This window comes from Chelon labrosus (assembly GCF_963514085.1).
Source record: "Chelon labrosus genome assembly, chromosome: 16".
Classification (NCBI taxonomy): Eukaryota; Metazoa; Chordata; class Actinopteri; order Mugiliformes; family Mugilidae; genus Chelon; species Chelon labrosus.
Window position 1 is genome coordinate 1,389,537 of NC_140349.1, and position 24,892 is coordinate 1,414,428.

General features: G+C 38.0%; 3 protein-coding genes across 4 annotated transcripts in view; 1 reads left to right on the forward strand and 2 right to left on the reverse strand.

Moving 5' to 3' along the window:
* col14a1b (collagen, type XIV, alpha 1b) overlaps window positions 1-24,892 on the forward strand; it is a 163,275-nt gene that overhangs the window by 130,014 nt on the left and 8,369 nt on the right. For both annotated transcript variants that reach the window (XM_084563547.1, XM_084563546.1), the window contains exons 35-39: window positions 21,794-21,889; window positions 21,977-22,030; window positions 22,803-22,856; window positions 23,240-23,293; window positions 24,433-24,504. In XM_084563547.1, coding sequence (XP_084419673.1) covers window positions 21,794-21,889; window positions 21,977-22,030; window positions 22,803-22,856; window positions 23,240-23,293; window positions 24,433-24,504 — 330 coding nt within the window. The remainder of the gene's footprint in view (window positions 1-21,793; window positions 21,890-21,976; window positions 22,031-22,802; window positions 22,857-23,239; window positions 23,294-24,432; window positions 24,505-24,892) is intronic.
* On the reverse strand, window positions 1,194-14,445 carry LOC311500919 (lymphocyte antigen 75-like). The gene is made up of 12 exons (XM_084562555.1): window positions 14,037-14,445; window positions 13,267-13,386; window positions 10,941-10,997; window positions 10,725-10,787; window positions 10,513-10,617; window positions 10,062-10,207; window positions 9,314-9,432; window positions 3,753-3,781; window positions 3,162-3,224; window positions 2,950-3,054; window positions 2,499-2,644; window positions 1,194-1,867 (listed from the first exon to the last, which is right to left on the reverse strand). Exons 1-12 carry the CDS (start codon window positions 14,197-14,199, stop codon window positions 1,745-1,747), a joined length of 1,239 nt encoding a protein of 412 aa, XP_084418681.1. The 5' UTR covers window positions 14,200-14,445; the 3' UTR covers window positions 1,194-1,744.
* Window positions 14,445-19,742, reverse strand: LOC311501614 (natural killer cells antigen CD94-like). Its single transcript, XM_084563548.1, has 6 exons — window positions 19,329-19,742; window positions 17,808-17,927; window positions 17,543-17,692; window positions 17,303-17,427; window positions 15,559-15,680; window positions 14,445-15,034 (listed from the first exon to the last, which is right to left on the reverse strand). Exons 1-6 carry the CDS (start codon window positions 19,432-19,434, stop codon window positions 14,905-14,907), a joined length of 753 nt encoding a protein of 250 aa, XP_084419674.1. The 5' UTR covers window positions 19,435-19,742; the 3' UTR covers window positions 14,445-14,904.

Genomic DNA, 24,892 nt, shown 5'->3' on the forward strand with positions numbered 1-24,892 from the left:
GTATGTGGAGGGCAGAGTACTCAGTGCTCTTAGAAAACAATACAACAATGAGAGTTAATGTGAAGCACTGAAGAGATGTTGACTTCATCTCTGGATATATGTGACACAGAATGAATTAGCTTCACTGTCTGATTGTTTCTTCCTGAGTCAGGCAGCTTTCAACAGACAGTAGACAGGAAGTAGCAGCAGTGAAAACCACAACACAGGTAGCTGATCTACAATATGTGCATTACACTGGACATGAAACATTATACATACACTACATTCATACAAGCAAAGCCAGAAAGTTGTTTGTAAAGTTTCTCCAGCTCATGTAATGTAGAGATACAAAGGTTTAACTCTATAAATGCATTTATTAGAGGCTGTGTTCATGTCTCACATAGAACCAGAAGAGAGAAGAGAGAGACTCTGATGTTCATTCAGGACATGTCAGAGTCTTTGGTCAGATTTCATTCAGTCAGACTTTGCACATCCCTCTGTCATCAATGAAAGCTGGAAATCTATTTCTCACAGATCCAGTTCTTTCTATATGAAGAGGAATATTCGCTTGTCGTCCATTGTCCTTGTTTATTGCAACATACTGCATAACTGTATTGTGGCTGTCCTGCTGCCCAGAACCTGCATGACAAATAAAACATTGTTTAAAAGGACTGAAAGTAATTATTCTCACATTCAAATAAAGCTGACTCTCTCCTTAAATACTTTAAATATGTTCAGTCTTTCTCAGAATGTTTTATGGAATTAGTGACATCCAAAAATACAAGTTAAGGGTTCAAGTGTGGAATGATCATCTCCTGAATATTGGACACTGAACTTAATGATGGTGTCCATTCACTCATTCTAATTAAACCTGGATGTTCCAGAAATTCAATTCAATTCAATTCAATTTTATTTATATAGCGTCAATAACAATACAAATCGTCTCAAGACGCTTTACAAAAACCCGGCCTGAAACCCCCAGAGCAGCCTGAAGGCAACGGTGGCAGGAAAAACTCCCTTTTAACAGGAAGAAACCTCGAGCAGAACCCAGCTCATATGGAGGAACCATCTGCCTAAGGCCAGCCGGGTACAGACAGAAGAAAGAGAGAAGAGAACAGCAAGATAAACATACATCTGTCATAGATACACATATCTGACTGTTTTCTCTCTTCTTCCTCTGATTCATGTTTTTTAAGCCCACTGCACATGCTCAGTAGTGTCTCTCTTGCTTCTCTTTTTGACTTCACTGAGGATCATCACACAAACTGAAATAACTTTTAAATTGTAACAAATATTAAATCCATGCTTTAAACATTCATAATAAATGAGTTATGTCTGACCTGCTGCTGTTTGAGGTGTTTTAGTTTACAAATATCACTTTTAAATATCTGTCTAGGAGGAAAATGTTTCCTGGGATTCAGGGATTTTTGCTGCAGTACCTCAGTTGACCTACAGGAGAACTTGATGGTAAAGCTGCTCTTTTTAATCACTGTGACCAATGATCAAATTAATTTTGCTCCTTCATATGTTCTTATCTTTCAAAAACTCCTCATATAATCAATATTTGTTCTGTGGGAGAAGAAACAGTGCAGCATGATGAATTAACTCGGCTGAATGTTTGAAACTTTTTGAATCCTGAGTTCTTTAAACTGAGTTGTTGTAACTAACTTTTCCTTTGATTCTGTAAGTTGTTAAAAAGCAGTCAAGTATTAGATAGGTGTAACATTGGATTGACATCAAAATGGTTATTTTGATAACAAAACACTCACTCTAGAGTCAGTGGTGATCCATCCACCCATTCCCATTCCCATCTTCGTTCTTGATCTTTCCATTCTGTGGATAGACCGATCCAGGACTCTTCATTCATACTCAGTTTCCTGACAAATTCCTAGTTGATGAGACAAAAATAGTTTCACTTATAACTCTGTATCTCTGTTACAGTAACATCATCTTTTCACTTTGTCTGAAGGAAAAACTAAATGTGTTGCAGCTGTTCAGCTTTTTTGGGAATAAATTAGAAACATGAAACAAAGACTACAAAGATTTAAAGAATATAATTTCAACCATGATTTTTTGTTTTAAATAACTTGTTCTTACAGTGTGTTCTTACATGTCCTTTAAAAAAATTGGTCCTATATTAATAATTGGTCTGATATTTCCTCTTATTAGAAACTGTCTCATCTCTTAGTTCTCATTCTTCATGCTAGTCTTATATTCTTATTATATATATTCAACCACTCTTCTTTTTCACAGTAAATGGGCAGTAATAAACCTACAAACACTAAATATAACTTTAAAGTCCACAGTCTGAATTATGTAAATTATATTCAGGTGTTTGATTTTAGCCTCATGTTATAGTTGATGAATAAAAATCTCAGAGGATCAATTCATTCAGGACCTGAAAGTTTTAACCTGACAAAGAAATGAATCAAACTTCAAACAGGAAGCAGTTCAGAAACACAAGTAACAGATCACTGGTAGTTACAACAAAGATCACACACATTAACAAACTCACCCACCTGTTCCTCTTTGCTGTTTATGATCACCAGATCAGCTCCTTCTCTCTGACAGTCTCTCCTGCTCTCATCCCAAGTTTTCCACCACTCAGTGAATTTAAAGTAACAACTGCATCCAGATCTCCTCCATCCTTCAGGACACCACTTCCCTTAATGTCAAACATGTTTTAAAGACAGATTTCATGTTACTCAGTATCAGACTGATAAGTCTTCTAGTTTCAATATTTAGTTAAAGATCTTTCTTGTCAGTCACTTTTCCCTTTCAGGTTGTTCACTCTATTAATATTTCATTTTAACTCAGGTTTTCTGTCTCATTCCTAAGTAACTGTCCCCAACGTAAATATCCATACAGGAATACTGAAACAGCATAAACAGTAATAATGAAAACTAAAGATAAAGTCAGGTTAAAGGTGAACAATACTGATTATTACATTAGTTTAGAATATTTCCTCACCTTCAGTCGTGTCTCTTAGCTTCTTTACTTCATCCTGTAACAGGCTGTGATCTTGACTCAGTGTTTCGTATCTTCTCTGTAGGCGACTGTTGTTGGCTTCCAGGTCTTTAGAACACAAATAATTCATAAAACATTACAACCATGTGAAAATGTTAAGTTTTACTACGAAGAGTGAAGGTGGAAGCTTCACAGTCAGGTTATATGTTTCTTACCATGAGTCTTGGCTTTCAGTCGCTTTACTTCATCCTGTAACTGGCTGTTGTTGGCTACCAGGTCTTGAGAACAATTACAATAATCAAAACAGTAACACAAAGTTAAAATAATCAGGAATAATGTAAAGTGTGAAGTTCTATAGCATTTATATTTTGACGTTTCTTACCTAAAACTTTGGTCTTCATCTGGTCTTTTTCCACAGTAATCAAAATATCTGGTCAGAATACAACAAAACAAAAATATCAAACCATTCCCTTTTAAAATATACCCAGAATTATGTCTCATCCTGTGCAGTATTAAATATTATTGTCATAATTTTGAATCTTCAACTTAGTTACTTGATAAATCCACTGTTCTTTAACCTCCTGTGTGTATGTAACTGACTCAGCTTACTGTTTCTGATTGAGATATTAAGTGAGAATATCAAGCGATCGAAGTTATGTCCATTAAAGAGCAGATAATGTGGAAAATAATAAAAGATCCAACATAGTGGAATAAACCTCCTCACAGCGTATCACAAATCCAGCCAGAATCAGAAGATACAGCACTCCAAGTGTCACTTTAAATGCTCTGAAACCTCTTCTTTTCACAGCTGGGAGGTTTTTCTGGGTTTGTTTTCCTGCAGAAATACACAGAGAAATCAATTCATTAAAGAGATAATGCACACTCAAACAAGTTTGTGAGCTGTAAACTAAATAATGTGACTGTATTGTGATGAAAAGCATCAGTGCTGATGTTAATATTGACATAAATACACAAGTTCTATGAATCTGAATTTCATTGGTTGAAAACAGCTCAAAACGCCTCCTACTGTTTGAAATGATGCTCAGTTTTATCAGATCAATCCAGACGTAGTCTTTAACTCAGATGATGTTGGTCATAAAATCAGGATTTTAGCAGCAGCTTTGAAATGACTTTGAAGTAACTCCTGGTTAACATGTAGTTTTAAAGGACTGTGCTTCAGTGACTATTTCACAGTCTTTTCATTGTCTGACAACAGAAACAGAAATGAAACTAAAATAGATTTAATTGGATTCACGTTAAATTAAAATACAGTCTGTGTGAGCAGAGAGAGCAGGAGACAAGCAAACAGATGAAAGTGTCTGACACTGAGCAACTCCTTGTTCTTATTCAGAATAACACAGTGGGTGGAGTTAAGTTCAGAGCTGGGGTGAAGTTACTCTTTAAGACTTTTTAAACTGTGGATCGTTTTATAATCTGTTCTGAGGTAATACTGACATTTGAACTGAAAGACATTTCAACATAAAGTGACCTGAAAATGACTCAGATAAGTTCATCATGTTTGTTCTTTACTTACAGGGACTAAAAAGAGTTGATAATGTAATATGGTCTTCTATATGATCCTCTACAAAAGTCAAACTAAAGACATAAAAGTAGTTCAAAACTAATTCAAATACCTAAACACTAATCCTTAACACCAGCTTTTATTTTGATATGTTTATCATTTTCTTCTTACCAGCTCTTTGTAAACTCAGATCAGGGTGCTGCTCTCCATCTAAGATCTCCACCTCTCTCTGCTCTCTCTCTCTTCCATCCTCATGGACCCCTCTGACATATTTCACCCTCAAATCTGCTGCAGCTTGAGTTTCTCTAGACATCTTGAGGCTGAAACTGTTTGACCAGGCTTCTCTGTCTGACTTGTTTCTTCCTGATGAGGCATCTTTTAATAGACAGTACTGAGGAAGTAGCAGCAGCACAAACCACAACTCAAACAGCTTTAATACAATCTGTGTTCCACCTTGCGGCTTTGAGTCATAGTTCCTAGTCGGACTCGTTTCAGTGACGGACCAGTTCGAGCACAGCGCAGAACTCATCCAGGAGTCTGCTTCAGCACAGAGCTTGGTTAGATCTCTGTCAGTAATTACATGTCAGCATTGTGGTTTAGTGTGTGATGTACATGTTTACCTCCACTAATGTATTTCATGACGGTCGTGTCTGTGTCTGTTTTCTGGAGTTACACTGCGGTTGAAGGCTTTTATTTTAGCAGATGTAGTGTTTAATGTGTCCAGTAGGGGGCCTCAGTCATATGGATAACGTTAGTAACAGTGTAGCAGTGAGTCTGGTGATACTATGGATGTTTATTTCATTTCTATACATTTAGAACGTCTGTAGTTTTATTGTGTAAAAGACACGACAGACATTATACTTTTATAATGTTTATTTTCGGTTTATTCTTTCAGTCTTACAGACTTAAATGGAGAAAAAACTTAAGAAATAAAACTGAGGAAGGAAAGAGAACAAAAGATAAAACATCCATCCTCAACAAGATTTCTAGAGTTTCCCTTCTTCATGCTGTTAACTATCTGTCTAGCCGTATAAATCTACATTACACTGGAATTAAACCTTAACCTTAAACCTTTACATACAGTACATAATATACACCACAACCTGAAAGTTATTATCATAAATCTTTATTTTTCCTGTTGACATAATGCAGAGATACAGAAGTTTAACTCAGCTGTAGCAGCAGTAAACATATAGATGCCTTTTTTAGTGACTGCTTTCATATCACACAGAGAAACAGAAGAGGAAACCAGTTATTCTGACACAGGAAATGTAATGTGTGACCTTTCAGTGACTTATATTTTTCCAGCAGAGAAACTAACAGCATTCAACAAAATAGCAGTTCAGTTATTTTAAGTTGTTTTACAGTGAGGTTCTTTGATAAGGCAGAGAATTTGCTCTTTTGTATTGGCTCCCTACACTGTACATCCCTCTGTTATTAATGAAAGCAGGAAATCTTTTTCTCACAGATCCAGCTGTTAGAAGTTTCATATTTCTTCATCATTGTCCTTGTTGGTTGTAACATGCTGCAGAGGGTCGATGGGAATAATCAGTCCTTTTCTTCTTTCTTTGATTTATTGTCTTGTTTTATCTTTGTAGTGTCCTTGTGTGTCCTGAAAGGTGCTTATTAATAAAATGTATTATTATTATAACTCTGTCCTGCTGCCATGAACCTGCTTGTCAGATATAATATTGTTAAAGTGGAAGGAAAATGATGATTCTCACATTCAACTAAATCCGATTCTCTTTTTAAATACTTTTATGTCAGTATGTCTTTTCAAGTATTTTTTATGTAATTGACAGACGTCTAAAAACACAAGTGACACACAAGTATGTTTTCAGTCTGAACTGATCACACGTATTATGGAATCAAGACACTGTACTCAAAGATGGAGTCTTTTCAAACTTTATATTTAATGTTGGATAATCCAGAAGTATGATTCCTGGTTTTTAAATCTACTTCATATGCTCAGTAGTGTGTCTTTCCTGAAGCACACTTTCAACTTTTCACTGAGCATCATCACACAAACTAAAATAGCTTTTCAACTTACAAATTTTACATTTTCAGGCTTCAGAAATCCATAAAATAATAATATCTGGTCTGATGCTGTTTGACATGTTTTGTTATCATCGCTGTGGCTGCAGTACCTCGGTTGACCTGCAGGGAAACTCTCTCGTGAAGCTGCTCTTTTAATTCAACACTGTAACTAAAGATCAAACTCAGCTTGTTCCTTCATGTGTTCTTAACTTGGATAAACTTCATGTAGAAACAATATGTGTTCTGTCACATAAGAAACAGTACAGCAAAAAACCTGAACACACAAATCCAACAAGCTGAACTGACTCGGCTGAAGGTTTGAACATTTTTGAATCCTGACATATTTCACCCTCAAATCTGCTGCAGCTTGAGTTTCTCTAGACATCTTGAGGCTGAAACTGTTTGACCAGGCTTCTCTGTCTGACTTGTTTCTTTCTGATGAGGCATCTTTTAATAGACAGTACTGAGGAAGTAGCAGCAGCACAAACCACAACTCAAACGGTTTTAAGACAATCTGTATTATGTTACAATTTCACACCTTTTACATACAGTACAATAAAATACAAGCAAAGCCCAGAGGTTGTTTGTAATCTTTTAATGTTTCTTGTTCTCAGAATGCAAAGAAAGAAAAGTTTAACTTATAGCTGTAGCATCAACATACGTATAAATGCCTTTATTAGAGACCGCCTTCATATGAAACATAGAACCAGAAGAGAGAAGCAGTTGTTCTGACACAGGAAATGTGACGTGTGATCTATTGGTTATTTAAATTTTTCTAACAGGGAAACTAACAACATTTAGCAAGATAAGCATTTCAGTTCAGTTACAGTATGTGAAGTTGTTCTGACTGTGTTTACACACAGTGAGACTCTTTGATAAGGCAGGACATTTTATTAGTGCTCAAATATTGTTGCAAGTAATTACTGTAATATTTACGTCTTTGTTCTTGATCATTGTTCCATTTAGACCAGAGGTTAATTAAGGTTAGACTGCTATAAAACACTGGTCTGTTGAACACACCAACAACACTTCCACCTCCATGTATCTGGGGTGTTGAGCTGATAGCTCCACCCACTGCAGGTCCTTTCTGTCCTTTACCAGGCAGCTAGTGAACCACTCCCAGCAGCACTAAGTCAGGAGGCTCTCTATTGCTGACTGGTAGAAGTTGATCAGCAGGTGATGAGGGAGGTGAGCGTTCTTCAGCTTCCTAAAGAAAGTAAAGTCTGTGTTGGGCCTTCCCCACCAGAGGGTGGATGTATGTAGGCCAGGTGAGGTCGGCCAATATCAAGGAACTAAAGTTCTCTACTCTCTCTACCTTCTCCTCATGTATGTGGAGGGCAGAGTACTCAGTGCTCTTAGAAAACAATACAACAATGAGAGTTAATGTGAAGCACTGAAGAGATGTTGACTTCATCTCTGGATATATGTGACACAGAATGAATTAGCTTCACTGTCTGATTGTTTCTTCCTGAGTCAGGCAGCTTTCAACAGACAGTAGACAGGAAGTAGCAGCAGTGAAAACCACAACACAGGTAGCTGATCTACAATATGTGCATTACACTGGACATGAAACATTATACATACACTACATTCAAATACAAGCAAAGCCAGAAAGTTGTTTGTAAAGTTTCTCCAGCTCATGTAATGTAGAGATACAAAGGTTTAACTCTATAAATGCATTTATTAGAGGCTGTGTTCATGTCTCACATAGAACCAGAAGAGAGAAGAGAGAGACTCTGATGTTCATTCAGGACATGTCAGAGTCTTTGGTCAGATTTCATTCAGTCAGACTTTGCACATCCCTCTGTCATCAATGAAAGCTGGAAATCTATTTCTCACAGATCCAGTTCTTTTTATATGAATTGGAATATTGGCTTGTCCAGTTTCCTTGTTTATTGCAACATGCTGCATAACTGTAAGCATTACTGTAATATTGTGGCTGTCCTGCTGCCCAGAACCTGCATGACAAATAAAATATTGTTTAAAAGGACTAAAAGTAATTATTCTCACATTCAAATAAAGCTGACTCTCTCCTTAAATACTTTAAATATGTTCAGTCTTTCTCAGAATGTTTTATGGAATTAGCGACATCCAAAAATACAAGTTATGGGTTCAAGTGTGGAATGATCATCTCCTGAATATTGGACATTGAACTTAATGATGGTGTCCATTCACTCATTCTAATTAAAACTGGATGTTCCACAAATGTTTTCTCTCTTCTTCCTCTGATTCATGTTTTTTAAGTCCACTGCACATGCTCAGTAGTGTCTCTCTTCTTCTATTTTTGACTTCACTGAGGATCATCACACAAACTGAAATAACTTTTAAATTGTAACAAATATTAAATCCATGCTTTAAACATTCATAATAAATGAGTTATGTCTGACCTGCTGCTGTTTGAGGTGTTTTAGTTTACAAATATCTCTTTTAAATATCTGTCTAGGAGGAAAATGTTTCCTGGGATTCAGATATTTTTGCTGCAGTACCTCAGTCAGGAGAACTTGATGGTAAAGCTGCTCTTTTTAATCACTGTGACCAAAGATCAAATTAATTTTGCTCCTCCTTATGTTCTTATCTTTGATAAACTCCTCATATAATCAATATTTGTTCTGTGGGAGAAGAAACAGTGCAGCACGCTGAATTAACTCGAGTGAATGTTTGATATTTTTGTATCCTGAGTTCTTTAAACTGAGTTGTTGTAACTAACTTTTCCTTTGACTCTGTAAGTTGTTAAAAAGCAATCAAGTATTAGATAGGTGTAACATTGGATTGACATCAAAATGGTTATTTTGATAACAAAAAACTCACTGTGGTGTCAGTGGTGATCCATCCACCCATTCCCATTCCCATCTCCGTTCTTGATGTTTCCATTGTGTGGATAGACCGATCCAGGACTCTTCATTCATACTCAGTTTGCTGACAAATTCCTAGTTGATGAGACAAAAATAGTTTCACTTATAACTCTGTATCTCTGTTACAGTAACATCATCTTTTGACTTTGTCTGAAGGAAGAACTAAATGTGTTGCAGCTGTTCAGCTTTTTAAGGAATAAATTAGAAATAAATTAGAAATACCCAAAGAATTAAAGAATATAATTTCAACCATGGTTTTTTGTTTTAAATAACTTGTTCTTACAGTGTGTTCTTACATGTCCTTTAAAAATTTGGTCCTATATTAATAATTGGTCTGATATTTCCTCTTGTTAGAAACTGTCTCATCTCTTAGTTCTCATTCTTCATGCTAGTCTTATATTCTTATTATATATATTCAACCACTCTTCTTTTCCACAGTAAATGGGCAGTAATAAACCTACAAACACTAAATATAACTTTAAAGTCCACAGTCTGAATTATGTAAACTATATCCAGGTGTTTGATTTTAGCCTCATGTTATAGTTGATGAATAAAAATCTCAGAGGATCAATTCATTCAGGACCTGAAAGTTTTAACCTGACAAAGAAATGAATCAAACTTCAAACAGGAAGCAGTTCAGAAACACAAGTAACAGATCACTGGCAGTTACAACAAAGATCACACACATTAACAAACTCACCCACCTGTTCCTCTTTGCTGTTTATGATCACCAGATCAGCTCCTTTACTCTGACAGTCTGTCCTGCTCTCATCCCAAGTTTTCCGCCACTCAGTGAATTTAAAGTAACAACTGCATCCAGATCTCTTCCATCCTTCAGGACACCACTTCCCTTAATGTCAAACATGTTTTAAAGACAGATTTCATGTCACTCAGTATCAGACTGATAAGTCTTCTAGTTTCAATATTTAGTTAAAGATCTTTCTTGTCAGTCACTTTTCCCTTTCAGGTTGTTCACTCTATAAATACTTCATTTTAATTCAGGTTTTCTGTCTCATTCATCAGTAACTGTCCCCAACGTAAATATCCATACAGGAATACTGAAACAGCATAAACAGTAATAATGAAAAGTAAAGATAAAGTCAGGTTAAAGGTGAACAATACTGATTGTTACATTAGTTTAGAATATTTCCTCACCTTCAATCGTGTCTCTTAGCTTCTTTACTTCATCCTGTAACTGGCTGTGATCTTGACTCAGTGTTTCGTATCTTCTCTGTAGGTGATTGTTGTTGGCTTCCAGGTCTTTAGAACAAAAATAGTTGATAAAACAGTAAAACAATATGAAAATGTTAAGTTTTACTATGAAGAGTGAAGGTGGAAGCTTCACAGACAGGTTATATGTTTCTTACCACGAGTCTTGACATTCAGTCGCCTTACTTCATCCTGTAACAGGCTGTTGTTGGCTTCCAGGTCTTTAGAACAAAAATAGTTGATAAAACTCAGCTCAACTTTATTTATAAAGCACTTTAAAAACAACCACATCTCAAAGTGCTGTACATTGATAAGACAGTTTTACTATGTAGAGTGAAGGTGGAAGCTTCTCAGTCAGGTTATATGTTTCTTACCCTGTGTCTTGTTGTTCAGTCTCTTTACTTCATCTTGTAACTGACTGTTGGTGTCGTCTAAGTGTTGAGATCAGGAAACAGTTAATACAAAAACAAAATAAAACAAACAAAATATGTTGTTGAACTATAAAGTTGTAAATTGGAACACAGTCATATTGTACTTTTGTAATACAGATATTCTATTAAATTATTAATGTCTTTCCTTGATTTCAAATGATAAACAGTTAAATCTTCTTCAGCTGTCATATTTGCTCTGTGGCTTGCTGGTTATATTTGAGTGAATTGCAACACATTAAGAAAAGGACCAACAGAATAATTTAGTCACAATCAAGAGTTACCTTCCTTCATGTACAGTTTCAGTCTCACTATTTGCCATGTTTATTAAAAGCCCTTTAACATACTATTGTGTGTGTTGGTGTGTAGGTGTCATCATTTGAGAAAATTTCTTATGCAAGTCCAGAACAAAAGCAGATTAACAACAACTACTTTTGTTCTTCAGCTGGTAAAAGACAGTGTTCATTTTAAATTACTGTCAGAGCTGTGTCTATCACCCCGTTCAGACCGTTAACATCCATCCTGACCAGTCTGAAAGGACAGCACATGTGACCTCCTTCCTTTGGTAGTGTGAACACACCATGAGTCCTGGGTCACATTAAAGACCACCTACTCAACAGGGCTGATCTGAGGAAGAGGAGTTTAACTCATTCATTCAACCACTAGTAGAAATGATCACATGAATCAGTGATGTCTGTTCATTAGTAATGAGAGCCTTTTAAAAGATTCTGGTCTTGGAGCTGAGAAACAAACTAAACTAGAAACTAAACTAGAAAATTCCTGCAGAAATGTTGACTGTGCCAATGCTGCTAGCTCCACACGGTGTTGGGTTCTGCCTCCCTACTATAGAGCTGTAATGGGTTGAGGGGTCATAATGTTTTGGCACTCTGTAATGGGTTGAGGGGTCATAATGTTTTGGCACTCTGTGTCTGTGTGAATGTGCTCCTCTTCTGCTGCGTGTGTCAGCTCGTTAGGGTCCGGTTGTCATGGCTACCAGGGCCAGCTGCTGCTGAAGTCTCCTTCTGCCTCTCACCTCTGCCTGAGTGAGAGGGAGGTCCAAAAAAACTGGACCCTAGGATTAGGGGTCCCAACTAATGCTCATAAATCAAAAACTACAAGTCCTATCGGGAAAATGAACACATCGTGAGCGTCAGCCGCTTGTCCTCTATGATTTTGTGTATTTCCACGCACGTACTGTGAAAATTGTGGCCTCAGTCGATTGAGAAAGGCGAGGAGGGAAATTTATTTTGGACGAAAAACGGGTCTCAAATTCCACATACACACACATGGGGAAAAATTCGAAAAGTGGTTGGCGCACTCCTCGCTCGGAGGAAGCTACAGTCCAAACCGTACGTCCCACACAAATCAAACCAACACCATCTGAAAGCCAACCAAAATCCCTACGTTTTTATACGTTTTTTTTATCTCTCTACCTCAAAAACTGTGGCCACTTTTTTTTCAGAATTTTAAAGAAACTTTGAAGCTAGATTGCGGCCATAGGGATCCATTATAAACCAGAATCTTTTGGAATGTTGCCGATTTTTCGGGCTTCTCCATTCATGTCAATGGGACAAAACGCCTGTATTTTGCCCGATTATTCTCGCCCCGTTGGAAGAATCGCTTAGAAAACTCATAGCACACTTGTCCCGATTAAGGCGCACGTCTGGATATACAATTTGTCTGTTTGTTTTTTTTTTAAGAACTCTGGACGGAGTAGTGAACCGAAATATTACAGAAGAAGGCGGAAGTAAATGAAGCCCGAGTGTAAAATAGCTCGACTCAAACTGTGTAAAGTGTTGTTGCTGGGTACCAGGAAAGTTGTCAACACAACAGCTGTGCGGTCAGGCACAAAGAGACACTGTAAGATCTGGTTTAACTTGGTTTATTTCTGGCGAGGATGGCAGGCAATTGATGCTGGTTTTATATTTTACTCAGACAAACTATTGCAGCAAGGAGAGAGCCCAGGGTTCTGCTGCAGGGTTTCAAAAGGCTGCACACCTGCACAGGCTCTCATATATACAGGCTCTAATCAAGACAGACTCCGCCTACTTCCTGCTTCCTTCAGATCAATCCTCCTCCAGGGCCTTCTCTTCACAACACCGAGCAATAACAATATATGTGCCAATACATTGGCAGGCAAAGCCAACTCTACTATGCATGCACTGGAGAACTACATTGTTGTGTAACTGATCAGTCTTTGATGGAAAAGAATGTCTTCAATGACATACAGCAATACATCCAGTTCATCAGTTGCTCAGAGGTTTTTTCTTACGGTATATGATTAGGACGATGATGGTTCCAGCTAACAACAGGAGGCACAGCACACTGAGAACCAATGTAGCTCCTCTGAAAGGCCCTTTCTGGTCTGGAGGATGTTTCTCACTCTGTCTTCCTGTAAATGCAAATATCACAGAGTGGGTTTATTCATAGACTTCCTTCTGCTTAGGTCTGTGGTTTGGATGACATCAACACAACAGCAAAACAAGAAAATATTAAACGTTCACATCAACTTGTTCACACCAAACAAGTTTTCTACACAATGAGGCTCTGGTAGGTTTTGATAGGCGTTTGTGAAAAGAGCATAATCACACTAACTGTAGGAAACATCTGTAAAACAAACTGTTGATGCAGCAGAAACATGTTCATTGAACTAGAAAGCAGAGTAGAACTGAGAACTAATGTGGGGTTCTTATATTAATTCAATTCAATTCAATTTTATTTATATAGTGTCAGTAACAATACAAATCGTCTCAAGACGTTTTACAAAACCCCGCCTGAAACCTCCAGAGCAGCCTGAAGGCGACAGTGGCAGGAAAAACTCCCTTTTAACAGGAAGAAACCTTGAGCAGAACCAGAACCAGCTCATATGGAGGAACCATCTGCCTAAGGCCAGCTGGGTACAGACAGAAGAAAGAGAACAGCAAGATAAACATACATCTGTCATAGATACACATATCTGACCAACATGTTTTAATACCCACATACACAGACTGTTGAGCATTATTTTATATTATTGAACTGTCACATTCAGAATTTACTCACCTCCTTCCTGTGACTGAAAATCAGTAGGATCGTGTCTGATATCGTCTACACTCTGGTAGATAGCCACCTCCTTCTCCTTCCATTCTGCTCCATCTTCTTGTACCTTCCTGGTGTATCTCACCTTCTTTGATAAATCTGGTCTGGCGTAAATATCTGACGACATCTTAAGAGGAGAGCTGAACTGTAGCTTCACTGGACTTGCTGTTCCTCTTGTTGCTGGTTAACTAGGGCAGTACTCCAGAAGATATGCTGCAAATTCAAGAAGGTTATTCTTTGAACTGATGTTAATGTGCTTCTTGTCCAGCCTCCTGTCTGGTTTCACTAGAGCACTTTGAGGAAGTAACAGCCTGCAAAGACACGCACAACTTGTTTCAACACCTTCAGAAAGAAAACTTTATTGTTCCACATTTGATGTTTATGAAGCAGCTGAAGAGATGACAGATTCATTGTTTTAAAAAAAATTATAAATAAAATTACAACTAACTGAGAACATCATCAGGCAGGTTTTAATAAATGCCTCACCTTAACACACTCACATACACACAGAGGATTAACTATTTACATAAAACAAGAACTGTGTCCATTACTGCCACCATCAGGCTGAATCATGCAGTGTAGAGAAGACACATTCACTTTGAGACAGTGTCTTCATTTACCACATGGAAATGAATCCTTCTCATTTAGGACATTCAGAGACCTTCTTCTCTAGTTACCCCTACATTAACTATTTTATTATTGAAGAACAGAAAGGAGACTATGACATGTTGGTATTTTGTCCTTGTGGATGATTTTATTTTCTCCTTTTATATGTCCTGTAAGTTTTATTTCTCATGTTTGTCTTCATTATTTTACTCAGAAGAAACTCTCATTAGATTTGTCTCTCACAGATCCAGTGTTTGGTTTCATTGTAGGTGCTGGTGTGAATCCATGTTCCTTGTTGATCAATATATACTTTGGAATCATCCTCAGGGTTTAGAATCACTCCAGCCTTCCAGACCCTGTTGAACCAGCAGCATGTTATTAATTGTTACAGTAAAATAGGAAGATTTTGTCTCCAACTCATGAACTTTGAAACTCTCTTGTTCACAGACTCATATTGAACACTTTCCTTTCCTTGTAACTTTAAACAGATTTCTACAATGCACATCAAGATGTTAAGATCCATGTTTTGTTCTTTTTTTCCTGTATATTTTAAGCCTTAATTAACGGAACCCCTTGATGCCCTCATGTGGTATAGAGGTAGATTACAATTTCATCATCCAGAGCTTTTAAAATTCTACATCAGTGGTTTCAACTTCTTCCACCTTTCACTTCTTAAATAAAAGCCAGAATTCAAATTCAGAGTGTGGTGACAAAACACGTTTTATAATCATTCATTGAGAATGAGCAGCGTACAGATATGTATGGACCTTTATTTTAAATAAATTAATATTGTCATTACAGCTGGGTTAGGCTCCAGCCCCCTGCAACCCTCCAGAGGACAAGCAGTTACAGAAAATGAATGAATATTGTCATTACTTACATATATGATGCTGTCGATCCGTCCAACCAGGTCCAGATCCACTTCTTTTTCCAATCATTTGTTTGTACCATCTCCAAACCAATCCAGGAATCTCCATGTTTATTGAGCTTACTGACAAATTCCTGATAATTAGTCAAAAGAGCAGATGTTTTGTTATTTCTTTTTGTCATACATTCATTCCTTTAGTTAAAATATGAAGCCTCATGTCAACAGTTTTAAACCAAGTAGGACAAAAGACAGAATCATGACGCAGCATAAATCCAACAAGCAGAATGAGTGTGCTTATTAAAGTCCGTGTAAACCAAATTCTGACATTTTCTTCTAAACACATTAAATAGGTCATAAATGTATTTACTCAAAACATGTAAAAGCCATTCAACCATTTAGAATTTATTTTTGGAGCTAGGCTTCTCGAAAGTTTTTCAAGATTTCTGTGTCCAGGATTTAATGGGCGGGTCAGTAAGTGGGGCCGCGTTACGTAACGCTGGTTTTCCCGCTCGCTCTCGAGTCTCGGATAGCATCTCTTACGATAGTTTGCAGCTAGCTAACGAGCTAACCAGTCAGCTAACCAGTCATGTCTCCTCGTCGTCGCTTGTGCATCTTTCCTGGATGCCACAGTGTGCAGGGTAATGGCTCCGTTAGCTTATTTAAGTTTCCGACGGAGGACAACGTAAGGAAAAGTCCGGAGTTCTGAGGAGTCCGTTGACACTGGTCAGTGGCGCCGAACCGACCCTCTCAGTCCCCGGCTTGCATCCTCCCGTCCCGCCGACAGCAGGTGCCACCATCACGGCTCTGATGGCTCAAACAGGTAGGGCTGGGTCCGTCCGATGACGCTGCTAACGTTAGCTTCCATTGTTACTGTAGGTTACGTCCTTGTACAGTACACGTGGGCGTGGCTCCAGCGCCTCTAACTGACACGCCCCCAGCGTCTCAAAGCAGAGAGAAGTGCTCATTTTTCCATGATTTTGAGATCTAATTTTATATACTTAGCGATTTTTTTAATCTTTCAAATTTGGCTCAGTGGTCAATGACACATGTTTCTGTGGTGTGACAAACTCCTAACACAAATTTATTTTTGCTTTACACGGACTTTAAAGTGAACTTTGCACTCATAACAAAAAACAGACTAAACTATAAACAAATGGCAACAATTTAACTTTTTTATCAGACATGTATAAGACACATGGTACAAACAGCACAATATGTAAAAACACAAGAAGAAGAATCTGGAAGAGCCACCACAACGCCACAAAGAGAAGAGAACAAGAATGTGTAACCACATGGTCATTGTGTTTGTAGTCATAGTGTTTGTGACATTTGAAAGGATTTTGTAGAAACACAACATGCCGGTGCATTTAAAACCCAGAAACACCTTTAGACAAATACAAAGGACAAGTCCTCGGAAGACAAGCTAAGAACTATTGTAAATGCTGTCCAGTGGAGCGCACACATTTAGGAGAGATTAAACAACAACGATGAGAAGCAGCTCCTCTGGTCAAGACTCATCTAAAGAAGTGTTGTTCCTTTGAGGAAGGCAATGTACACATTTAAGACAAAGAAGACGGATGGTTTGAAAGATGAGCTAAGAAAGTTATCTGTGCTAACCTGGAACAACCATCTCTGAACAGAGGAGATGGCTCCAACACAAACACACACTCACATGCACAGAATTAAGACACAAAAATACTTATTTTAATATTCATCACAACATCATAGTTAAAGGCCACAATTATCAGACACTTACTTGTTCCTCTTTGTTTTTTATTATCACCAGATCTCCTCCTCTCTTCTTACAGTCTTCTCTGCTCTCTGTCCAGTTTTTCATGTCAGTAGATGTGTAGTAGCAGCTGCATCCAAATCTCTTCCATTCTTAAAGAAAATGTTGTTTAGGTGTTTTAGTGACATGTTTAACATCATTATATCTTCGTCATTATGATGGTTTAGTAAGACTTAATTTCAGTGTTTTGGTTTGTTTAAACCTCACCTCCATTGCTTCCCTGCGTCTGGTTTTCTTTTCCTAAATGGCAGTAACTGGACTTCAGGTTTTCATAATCAGCCGTCAGGTTATCATAATCAGCTGTCATCTTATTTAAGGCCGTGTTCAGCTGGTCTTCTTTCAAGACAATTACAATGTCTTATGAAAGGCACAAAAAAGAGACAGGGACATAGCACACCGTGTCAGTGATATAAAACAAACCAAGTCTATTTTGACTTAATGTATGACATTAAAATGAAGATGAGGTCCTCACAAAGTTTGGACAGGACAGTAATCCCCGCTAAGAGCAGGAGACACAGTAGACCCAGAATCAGGGCAGTAGTTTTAAAACAGTTTCTTTGGACAGCTGGAGGAGGCTTTGGAGTGTGAGCTCCTGCAGAGAAAATGCAGATTAAGCATGTTTGAAGGAGCCGTTTCTTTTTCAGTTCATCTTAACTGAGAAGACATTTGAGGTTAGACACAAGAAACAACCACATATGTTCACATATAAAGACAGAGACACTACCTGTTAGCTAGCTGCTTAGAAACGTTGTGCAACTGCACCATGTTGGCAAAATAATATATACACCCTATACAACCATTATAGTAACATTTACGGCTAGACTGACAAGATGACAACAACCAGACTGCTATCATCTATTTATGTTTTTAACATGTTATTTCAGTGTGTAGCCTCAATGAAGAACCACTTCTCAGAGGCATTGCCAAACATGCCCATATTGACATGATATAATTATCCAATGCTATGACGTCTCATAGGAACAACTGTCCCATGTTCAAAGAAATACTGTACCCTTCTCCCAATGAGTAGGTGAGCTGACATATGTAAGGTTAATGCTAAATCTTATTCAATTCAATTTCTTCATTCATTCATTCATCTTCTGTTGGCTGTCATTTGACACTAGGCAGGATCCACCCTGGACAGGTCTCCAGTCTATCCCAGCTGTCATTGGTCTAGAGGGGGGTTCCACCCTGGACAGGTCTCCAGTCTATCCCAGCTGTCATTGGTCTAGAGGGGGGGTCCACCCTGGACAGGTCTCCAGCCTATCCCAGCTGTCATTGGTCTAGAGGGGGGTTCCACCCTGGACAGGTCTCCAGTCTATCCCAGCTGTCATTGGTCTAGAGGGGGGGTCCACCCTGGACAGGTCTCCAGTCTATCTCAGGGCTAACACAGAGAGACAGAATCACCAATGAACCTAACCAGCATGTCTTTGGATGGTGGGAGGAAGCTGGAGAACCTGGAGCGGACACTTTCCCGCCTCAATTTCTTCAATTAAATCTTATTTATTATAGTGTAAATACATTGAAATTTCTCCAAGACACTTTACAAAACCTGTTCTGAAACCCCCAGAGCAACCACATAGGCGACAGTGGCAGGAAAAACTCCCCTTTAACAAGAAGAAACCTTGAACAAAACCCAGCTCATATGGAGGGACCCATCTGCCTAAGGCCGACCGGGTAGACACCGAAAAAGAGAGAGAAGAAAAAAAAACATACATCTGTCATAGCTACATACACCTGACTAAAGCGTACATGTAGAATCTGATCGTGATACAAATACAAGATACAGTGGATGCATGTTACATGACAGTTTGATAATGAATACAAATAAAGCTGTTAGTGACAGCAGTTGTTCTATCACAGCTTTTACATTCTCTTGTACAAATATTATTATAATCACTTTTGTCATGGTTGGATCCATTTATCTTGCACAGTTGTCATTTTTAGCAGCACTACTGTAAAACAATATTTAATATGAAGTTTTAATACCTACCTCTGGCGTGCGTCATATGATCAAACTCTGCACTGTCATAGATGTCGACCCTTTTCTCCAGTCTGCCATTCCCATCATCTATGCACTCATAAATGTTAAAAGACATCTTAAGACATGCAACAACCAAAGAGTACTTTCAGCGGACTTCACTTTACTGTTTAATGATGCCCAGTGCTATCACTCCTGTTCCTGTATTTCTTGCTAAACAGTTTTAATACTGTATTCCTGAATCATAAATAAGGCTTTGTGCTCTGTCTGATGCTGCTGTCTGTGTTTCTCTGCCTTTCTGTTCCTGTACTTGCTGGCCAGGTTTCAACAGGAAGCACTGAGGAAGTCATGGTAGAAACACATGTACACAGCTAATACTTTGTCACTTTACCGTTAAACCTGCTGAACTAATTTGGATTTTCTGATTTTTCTCATCTGGGATTATGATATCCTTAAATCCAACACAAATAAACACATTTTCCAGGTCAGTTGTTTCAGTTTGGTCGGTTTTCAAAGACACTGCTCAGTTCTTTGATTTTAATTAGACAGTGGTTTGAAATGTGATCTGAGGTTTGTCAATTATTTGACAACATTCAAAGAGGTTCCTCACACCTTGAGAGACATAAAACATAAAAAAACACAACTTAAAAACATATAAATCATGTGAAAAAAAAGTTTGACACGTGGCATAACATGGCAGCCTGCAGCATCGTGTAACGTGACGTTCTTTATACCAGACGTAATGTATTGTTATTGTCATTTCCTCATCAGCGTCCTTTTACATTATCGCATGTTTAGGGTTTTATAAAGCAGAGAATAACCAAAACACAACAGTTTTAAGTTTAAAGACTTGAATGCATCAGCTTTTCTTGAGATCTTTCGAGTAAAAAACTAAACGATGAAATAGTTGGATATGAGCAGCAGTTAGGGCTGTAACAGGATGTTTGTTTATCATGTAGTAGAGCCACTAGAGGAGACATGGAGGAAACGCTTAACCTTTAAATATCTAGATTGATAGTGATCACAAATTCACAACGTACTGCACCAAAAACAACTCATCAAAGAATGTTAAGGATTTTACGTAAATTATAGCGAACAGCTGTAGTCACTGGTTTTAATAGAGCCCAGTGGCACAGCTTTCTATTGTGAAATAGATAAATGCTACCTTGAATGACTGCTTCAAAGAAAAGAAAGACGCCAGCAGATATGAAGGGGAACATAGTAGACACTGAAGGGACAACGAACAGATTATTTGTGATATTCCTTTTATATATTTTTGTATTGCTTCTCTGTATTATCATTTTATTTAATACTTGCCTTAGGAGGTAAATGGTCACAGGAAGCCAATTACACAACACTGTATAGTTTTATCAGAAAGCTTGATCATATATCATTTGTGGTTAGAAGGAAACTCGTAGCAGGGTTGTGAAAGTGAGTGTTCTCATAATGTCTATATAAAACTTCTTAAACGGCTAGAACACCAGATTTGTATTCTGATTGTGGAAACCACTTCCTATTTCATGTCACAGTACAGAGCACATTAGTTTTTCTTCTTCTTTTTCTTTTGAAAAAGAGCCATTACAGACGGCAGGAATCATCCCGTCTTGGTGATGCTACGTTAGAGATGTTAAATCAGTTTTATTGGGAGATTCCCCAACTTCAGTAATATTAATTCTTGGTTTGTTGATATATCAAATACATCAGAAATAATCTGTTAAACACAAATAACTTTAATCAGTGAATTAATCATATCATGATGAGTGCAGCAGTAGCTCCACAGTCTTACTATCAAACTCAGCTAATCCAACAGCTATCCTATTGCAAAATAGTCAAGTGTAAATACATCCAGTAAGTGTTCAAACCTGATTGAAATTGAATTAAACTTTTTCATCGCTGAGAAAAGATGCATTTTAAACATATTTTAAAGTGATGTAAATACATCCTTCTCCGACTTTAATCTTTACCCACTATTAACTACAACATTAAGTCTGTTGAAGTGAACATTGACAGGGTGAGTTGCGCCCAGCAAACAGAACAGCAGCTAGATTTGCACTGATATCAGACATCTCACCACAAGCGCGGCAGCAGGAAGTACACATACAGTCATGCAGACTGTGCAAAAGGCAGAAACCTGACCACTGTCAACGCTGGCTGACATGTGGTCTGGCTGCTGTGAGGACATTTATATCAGTAAATCAGTGAGAACGTCTGAGGAGTCTTTGTGCAGCTTCTTGAATTCTACATTTCTGTGTGCTGTAGGAAACTATGGCAACTGTTTTATTAGTTTTTATCCAATGAAGTCAAGTTTTGGTGTGTTAATAATAATTTCATTAATCATTAATAATCGTGTGTGCATCTTCAGGGAAGTGTCAAGGAAGCATCCTTACATCAGGCTGTACAAGACTACACGTTGTACTTCATAATTTGTGTTTGACTCATATCTCTCTCTCTCTCTCTCTCTCTCTTTCTCTTCTTAGGGGCCAACAGGTCCTGTTGGTGATACAGGTGTACCAGGACCTCAGGGACCCCAAGGACCACAAGGACCCAGTGGACGCTCCATTATTGGACCCCCGGTAGGACACACGGTCTTCTATCTTCTAGTTCTCACTCTCACTATCATTACATTGTTGATGTTTTAAACTTAATATTTTTGGCTGCAGGGTCCTCCAGGAGAGAGAGGACAGAAAGGTGATTCTGGACAGCAAGGACCACAGGTAACCACAAGTGGGCGTATGCATCATAAACAGACTAGCAGTGAAGAGACCATTAATGTTGTAGTGACGATAGTAGAAATAACTTTGGAAACTATTTGAGCATCAAGAAGAGCAACTGATACAGTTGCCACACATCGTATCCCAAACGTTTACCTGAAGCTTTGGTAGGAACCACGACTTTGGCTCCTACTGAAGGTGAACCCAGATGAAACAGCGGGAGCAGCAGCTATAATTGCTTTTCAAATAGAAGAAGAGCTACCTCTGTCCATACACTACCAATATTTTTATGTTCTCCTTGTTTTACTCGGGTACAATTGGAGTAAAAATACATCCAAGAGGGTTACCTATGCAACCAGAGCCTGGAGCGTCCACTAGAGACCGAATGTCAGCTACCAAAAGATGGATGACGAGCAATTCTCTTTATACGTGGAAAGGGCACAGTGTTATTGTTCACTACGTTCATTTCATTCTGCATATTATATAATACAGGTTCCATTTTGCATTTTTCTTCATTTTCTCTCCCAGTCAGAGATAAAAAATGAATTCATGTTACTTGAAAAGAGTCTCCTCTAAGTTATAGAGGCCAGTCTGACAAGCTGTTGGATGTTGAGTCCTGTTTCTGTTCTGAAATGGTTTCTTTCTGTTCCTTGAGGTTGTGGAACTAAAGCAAGTCAATAATCAGTTTATAGTTTATATTTTAATACAGCTTGTTAGAGGTGAGTTGATTTGAAAGTGACCTGCCATGACCTTGGTTCTTCTCTCTGTGTTTCAGGGAGTTCCTGGTAGACCAGGAGGTCCAGGAAGAGAAGGACCTGCAGGAGCCAGAGTGAGTCCTGCAAACAGACACTGATGAAAATACTGAAAGTGTTGATACAAAAAGTACCTGGATGTCTCACTAGGTTCATTTTCTGCCATAAAACTCTTCAAAAAAGTTCTAAAACTACTCAGTATATGGTCATAGTTACTATTAATACCTGCTTATACTACAATCTTTCTCATACAGTTTATACATATACTACTGCTCAAATTAATATTATATTCTTTAACAGAACAGAAGTAACTCGTGCTTTTCCTACTGCTACCCAAGGAAACCATTACTGTTACTGTTATTACTACAACTATTACTGGAACTAAGTATGCAGCGTCTCCTCTAATTCATTTTAGTTTTGTTGTAGTTTTCAACATGTGTGTCTGTGTTCACCTTCACAGGGACTGCCAGGTAAAGATGGTCCAGCAGGCAGACAGGGGCCCCCGGGACCTATTGTAAGTGATCCTTTGATGGTGTTTATGTGTTTCTTCCATTTCCAAAATGGCAGCCTTCATAGACTTTCAGTGAAATATTTTTTAATTTTTGAAAAGGTTATAATTTATGTTGTGACTAATAATTCAATGTCAATATTTACTCTACTGAAGCAACCTATAATTACCTCATACTTTATACATTCACACTGGTGGAAGCAATATTCATTAATACACAGGATTAGATGTTACAATCCCTCGTGCCAAAATCCCAGGCAAAACACATTTGGAGGCCCTGTCCAACTGAGAAACCCTAACAAACCTACAGTCATTTGATATGACGCTTAACCTACAATCTACATGAACTAAGTAAATGCTGCTGGCTTGTATGGCCCGCTCAGCAGCAGACGCTAACTCAAACCTTGTGAAATATAAGCTAACCAAATACTGCTGGCTAGCTTAACTTAAACCTAGCCAAAGTTTCTAATTTAATTAAATTGATTATTACAGAAAATATGCATTCAATGGATTCTGTTAGATTTTTATGTGATTTTTTATGAAACCTAATGTTGCTGAGGTTCACCTGGTAATTAGTGTCTTTGTCATCATTTATTCTCACAAGATTTATTATTACTATCTAATATATATTTAACAATTCAGAGAAAAAAGAGAATTCTTCTCTTTAAAGTTTTTATAAGCACATGAATTTAATAAAACAAATGTTTCTGACTATTAAAAACTACAATAAATCAAAGTTTACTCTAAGAGGTTTGATCCAATTTTGGCCACTAATTTGATGCATGAGGACGTTTGAAGACACGAATTAAATGCTTAGTGTTTTTTGGAATTGATTGAAGTCTGAAAGGACAAATACATGTACTGTGCATGATGCCCACTATTGTTTAAAGACATATCCATTATCTTTCATACTTTGTTGTGTCTAACAGCTGTATGTCTGGTTTGTGTATCTGTGTTGAACATGGTTGTAATTTATGTGTAAACCCATGAAGTAGTTCAATAGCAGCAACTACAACCTCTAGAATGATCCCAGGAGTTAATCAATACCTCTCTAAATCAGTTTTAATTAAAATGAGGATATATTCTATGAGTTATGTCAGACTGCATTATTTTTACATCTTCTTCATATCTCCTTGTCTTTTCAGGGGACTCCAGGATCCCCGGGAGCTCCAGGAAATACAGGCCCTCAAGGAAAACCAGGAGTCCTGGGACCACCGGTGAGTCTGTCATTCACTGAACCAGACAAACGAGACCAGGCTCCTCATTAATGTTCCTCCTGCTCAGTCTGGTTATTACCTGCTGCAGAAAAGACCTTGTCTTTTGTGTTTCCATCACCGTTCTGACAAAACCGTGGACGGTCTGGGTAAACATCCAGGAGGAGGCAGGAAGTCCTGTCAGTCAGGCTTAACAGAGTCTGTCAGACAAACAGAGAGAGACGGCTTCCTGTCCGGTCTGAAGGTCTGAAGGTCTGAAGGTCTGCTGACTTGTTTCACACACAAACTAAGATGTAGGGAAGAGAGCAGCGTGTTCATGTTGACACCTGAACAGAAAACAACGACTTCAAACATCCTGCTTCCCTTTATCTGTCGGAAACAGAGTCTCTCT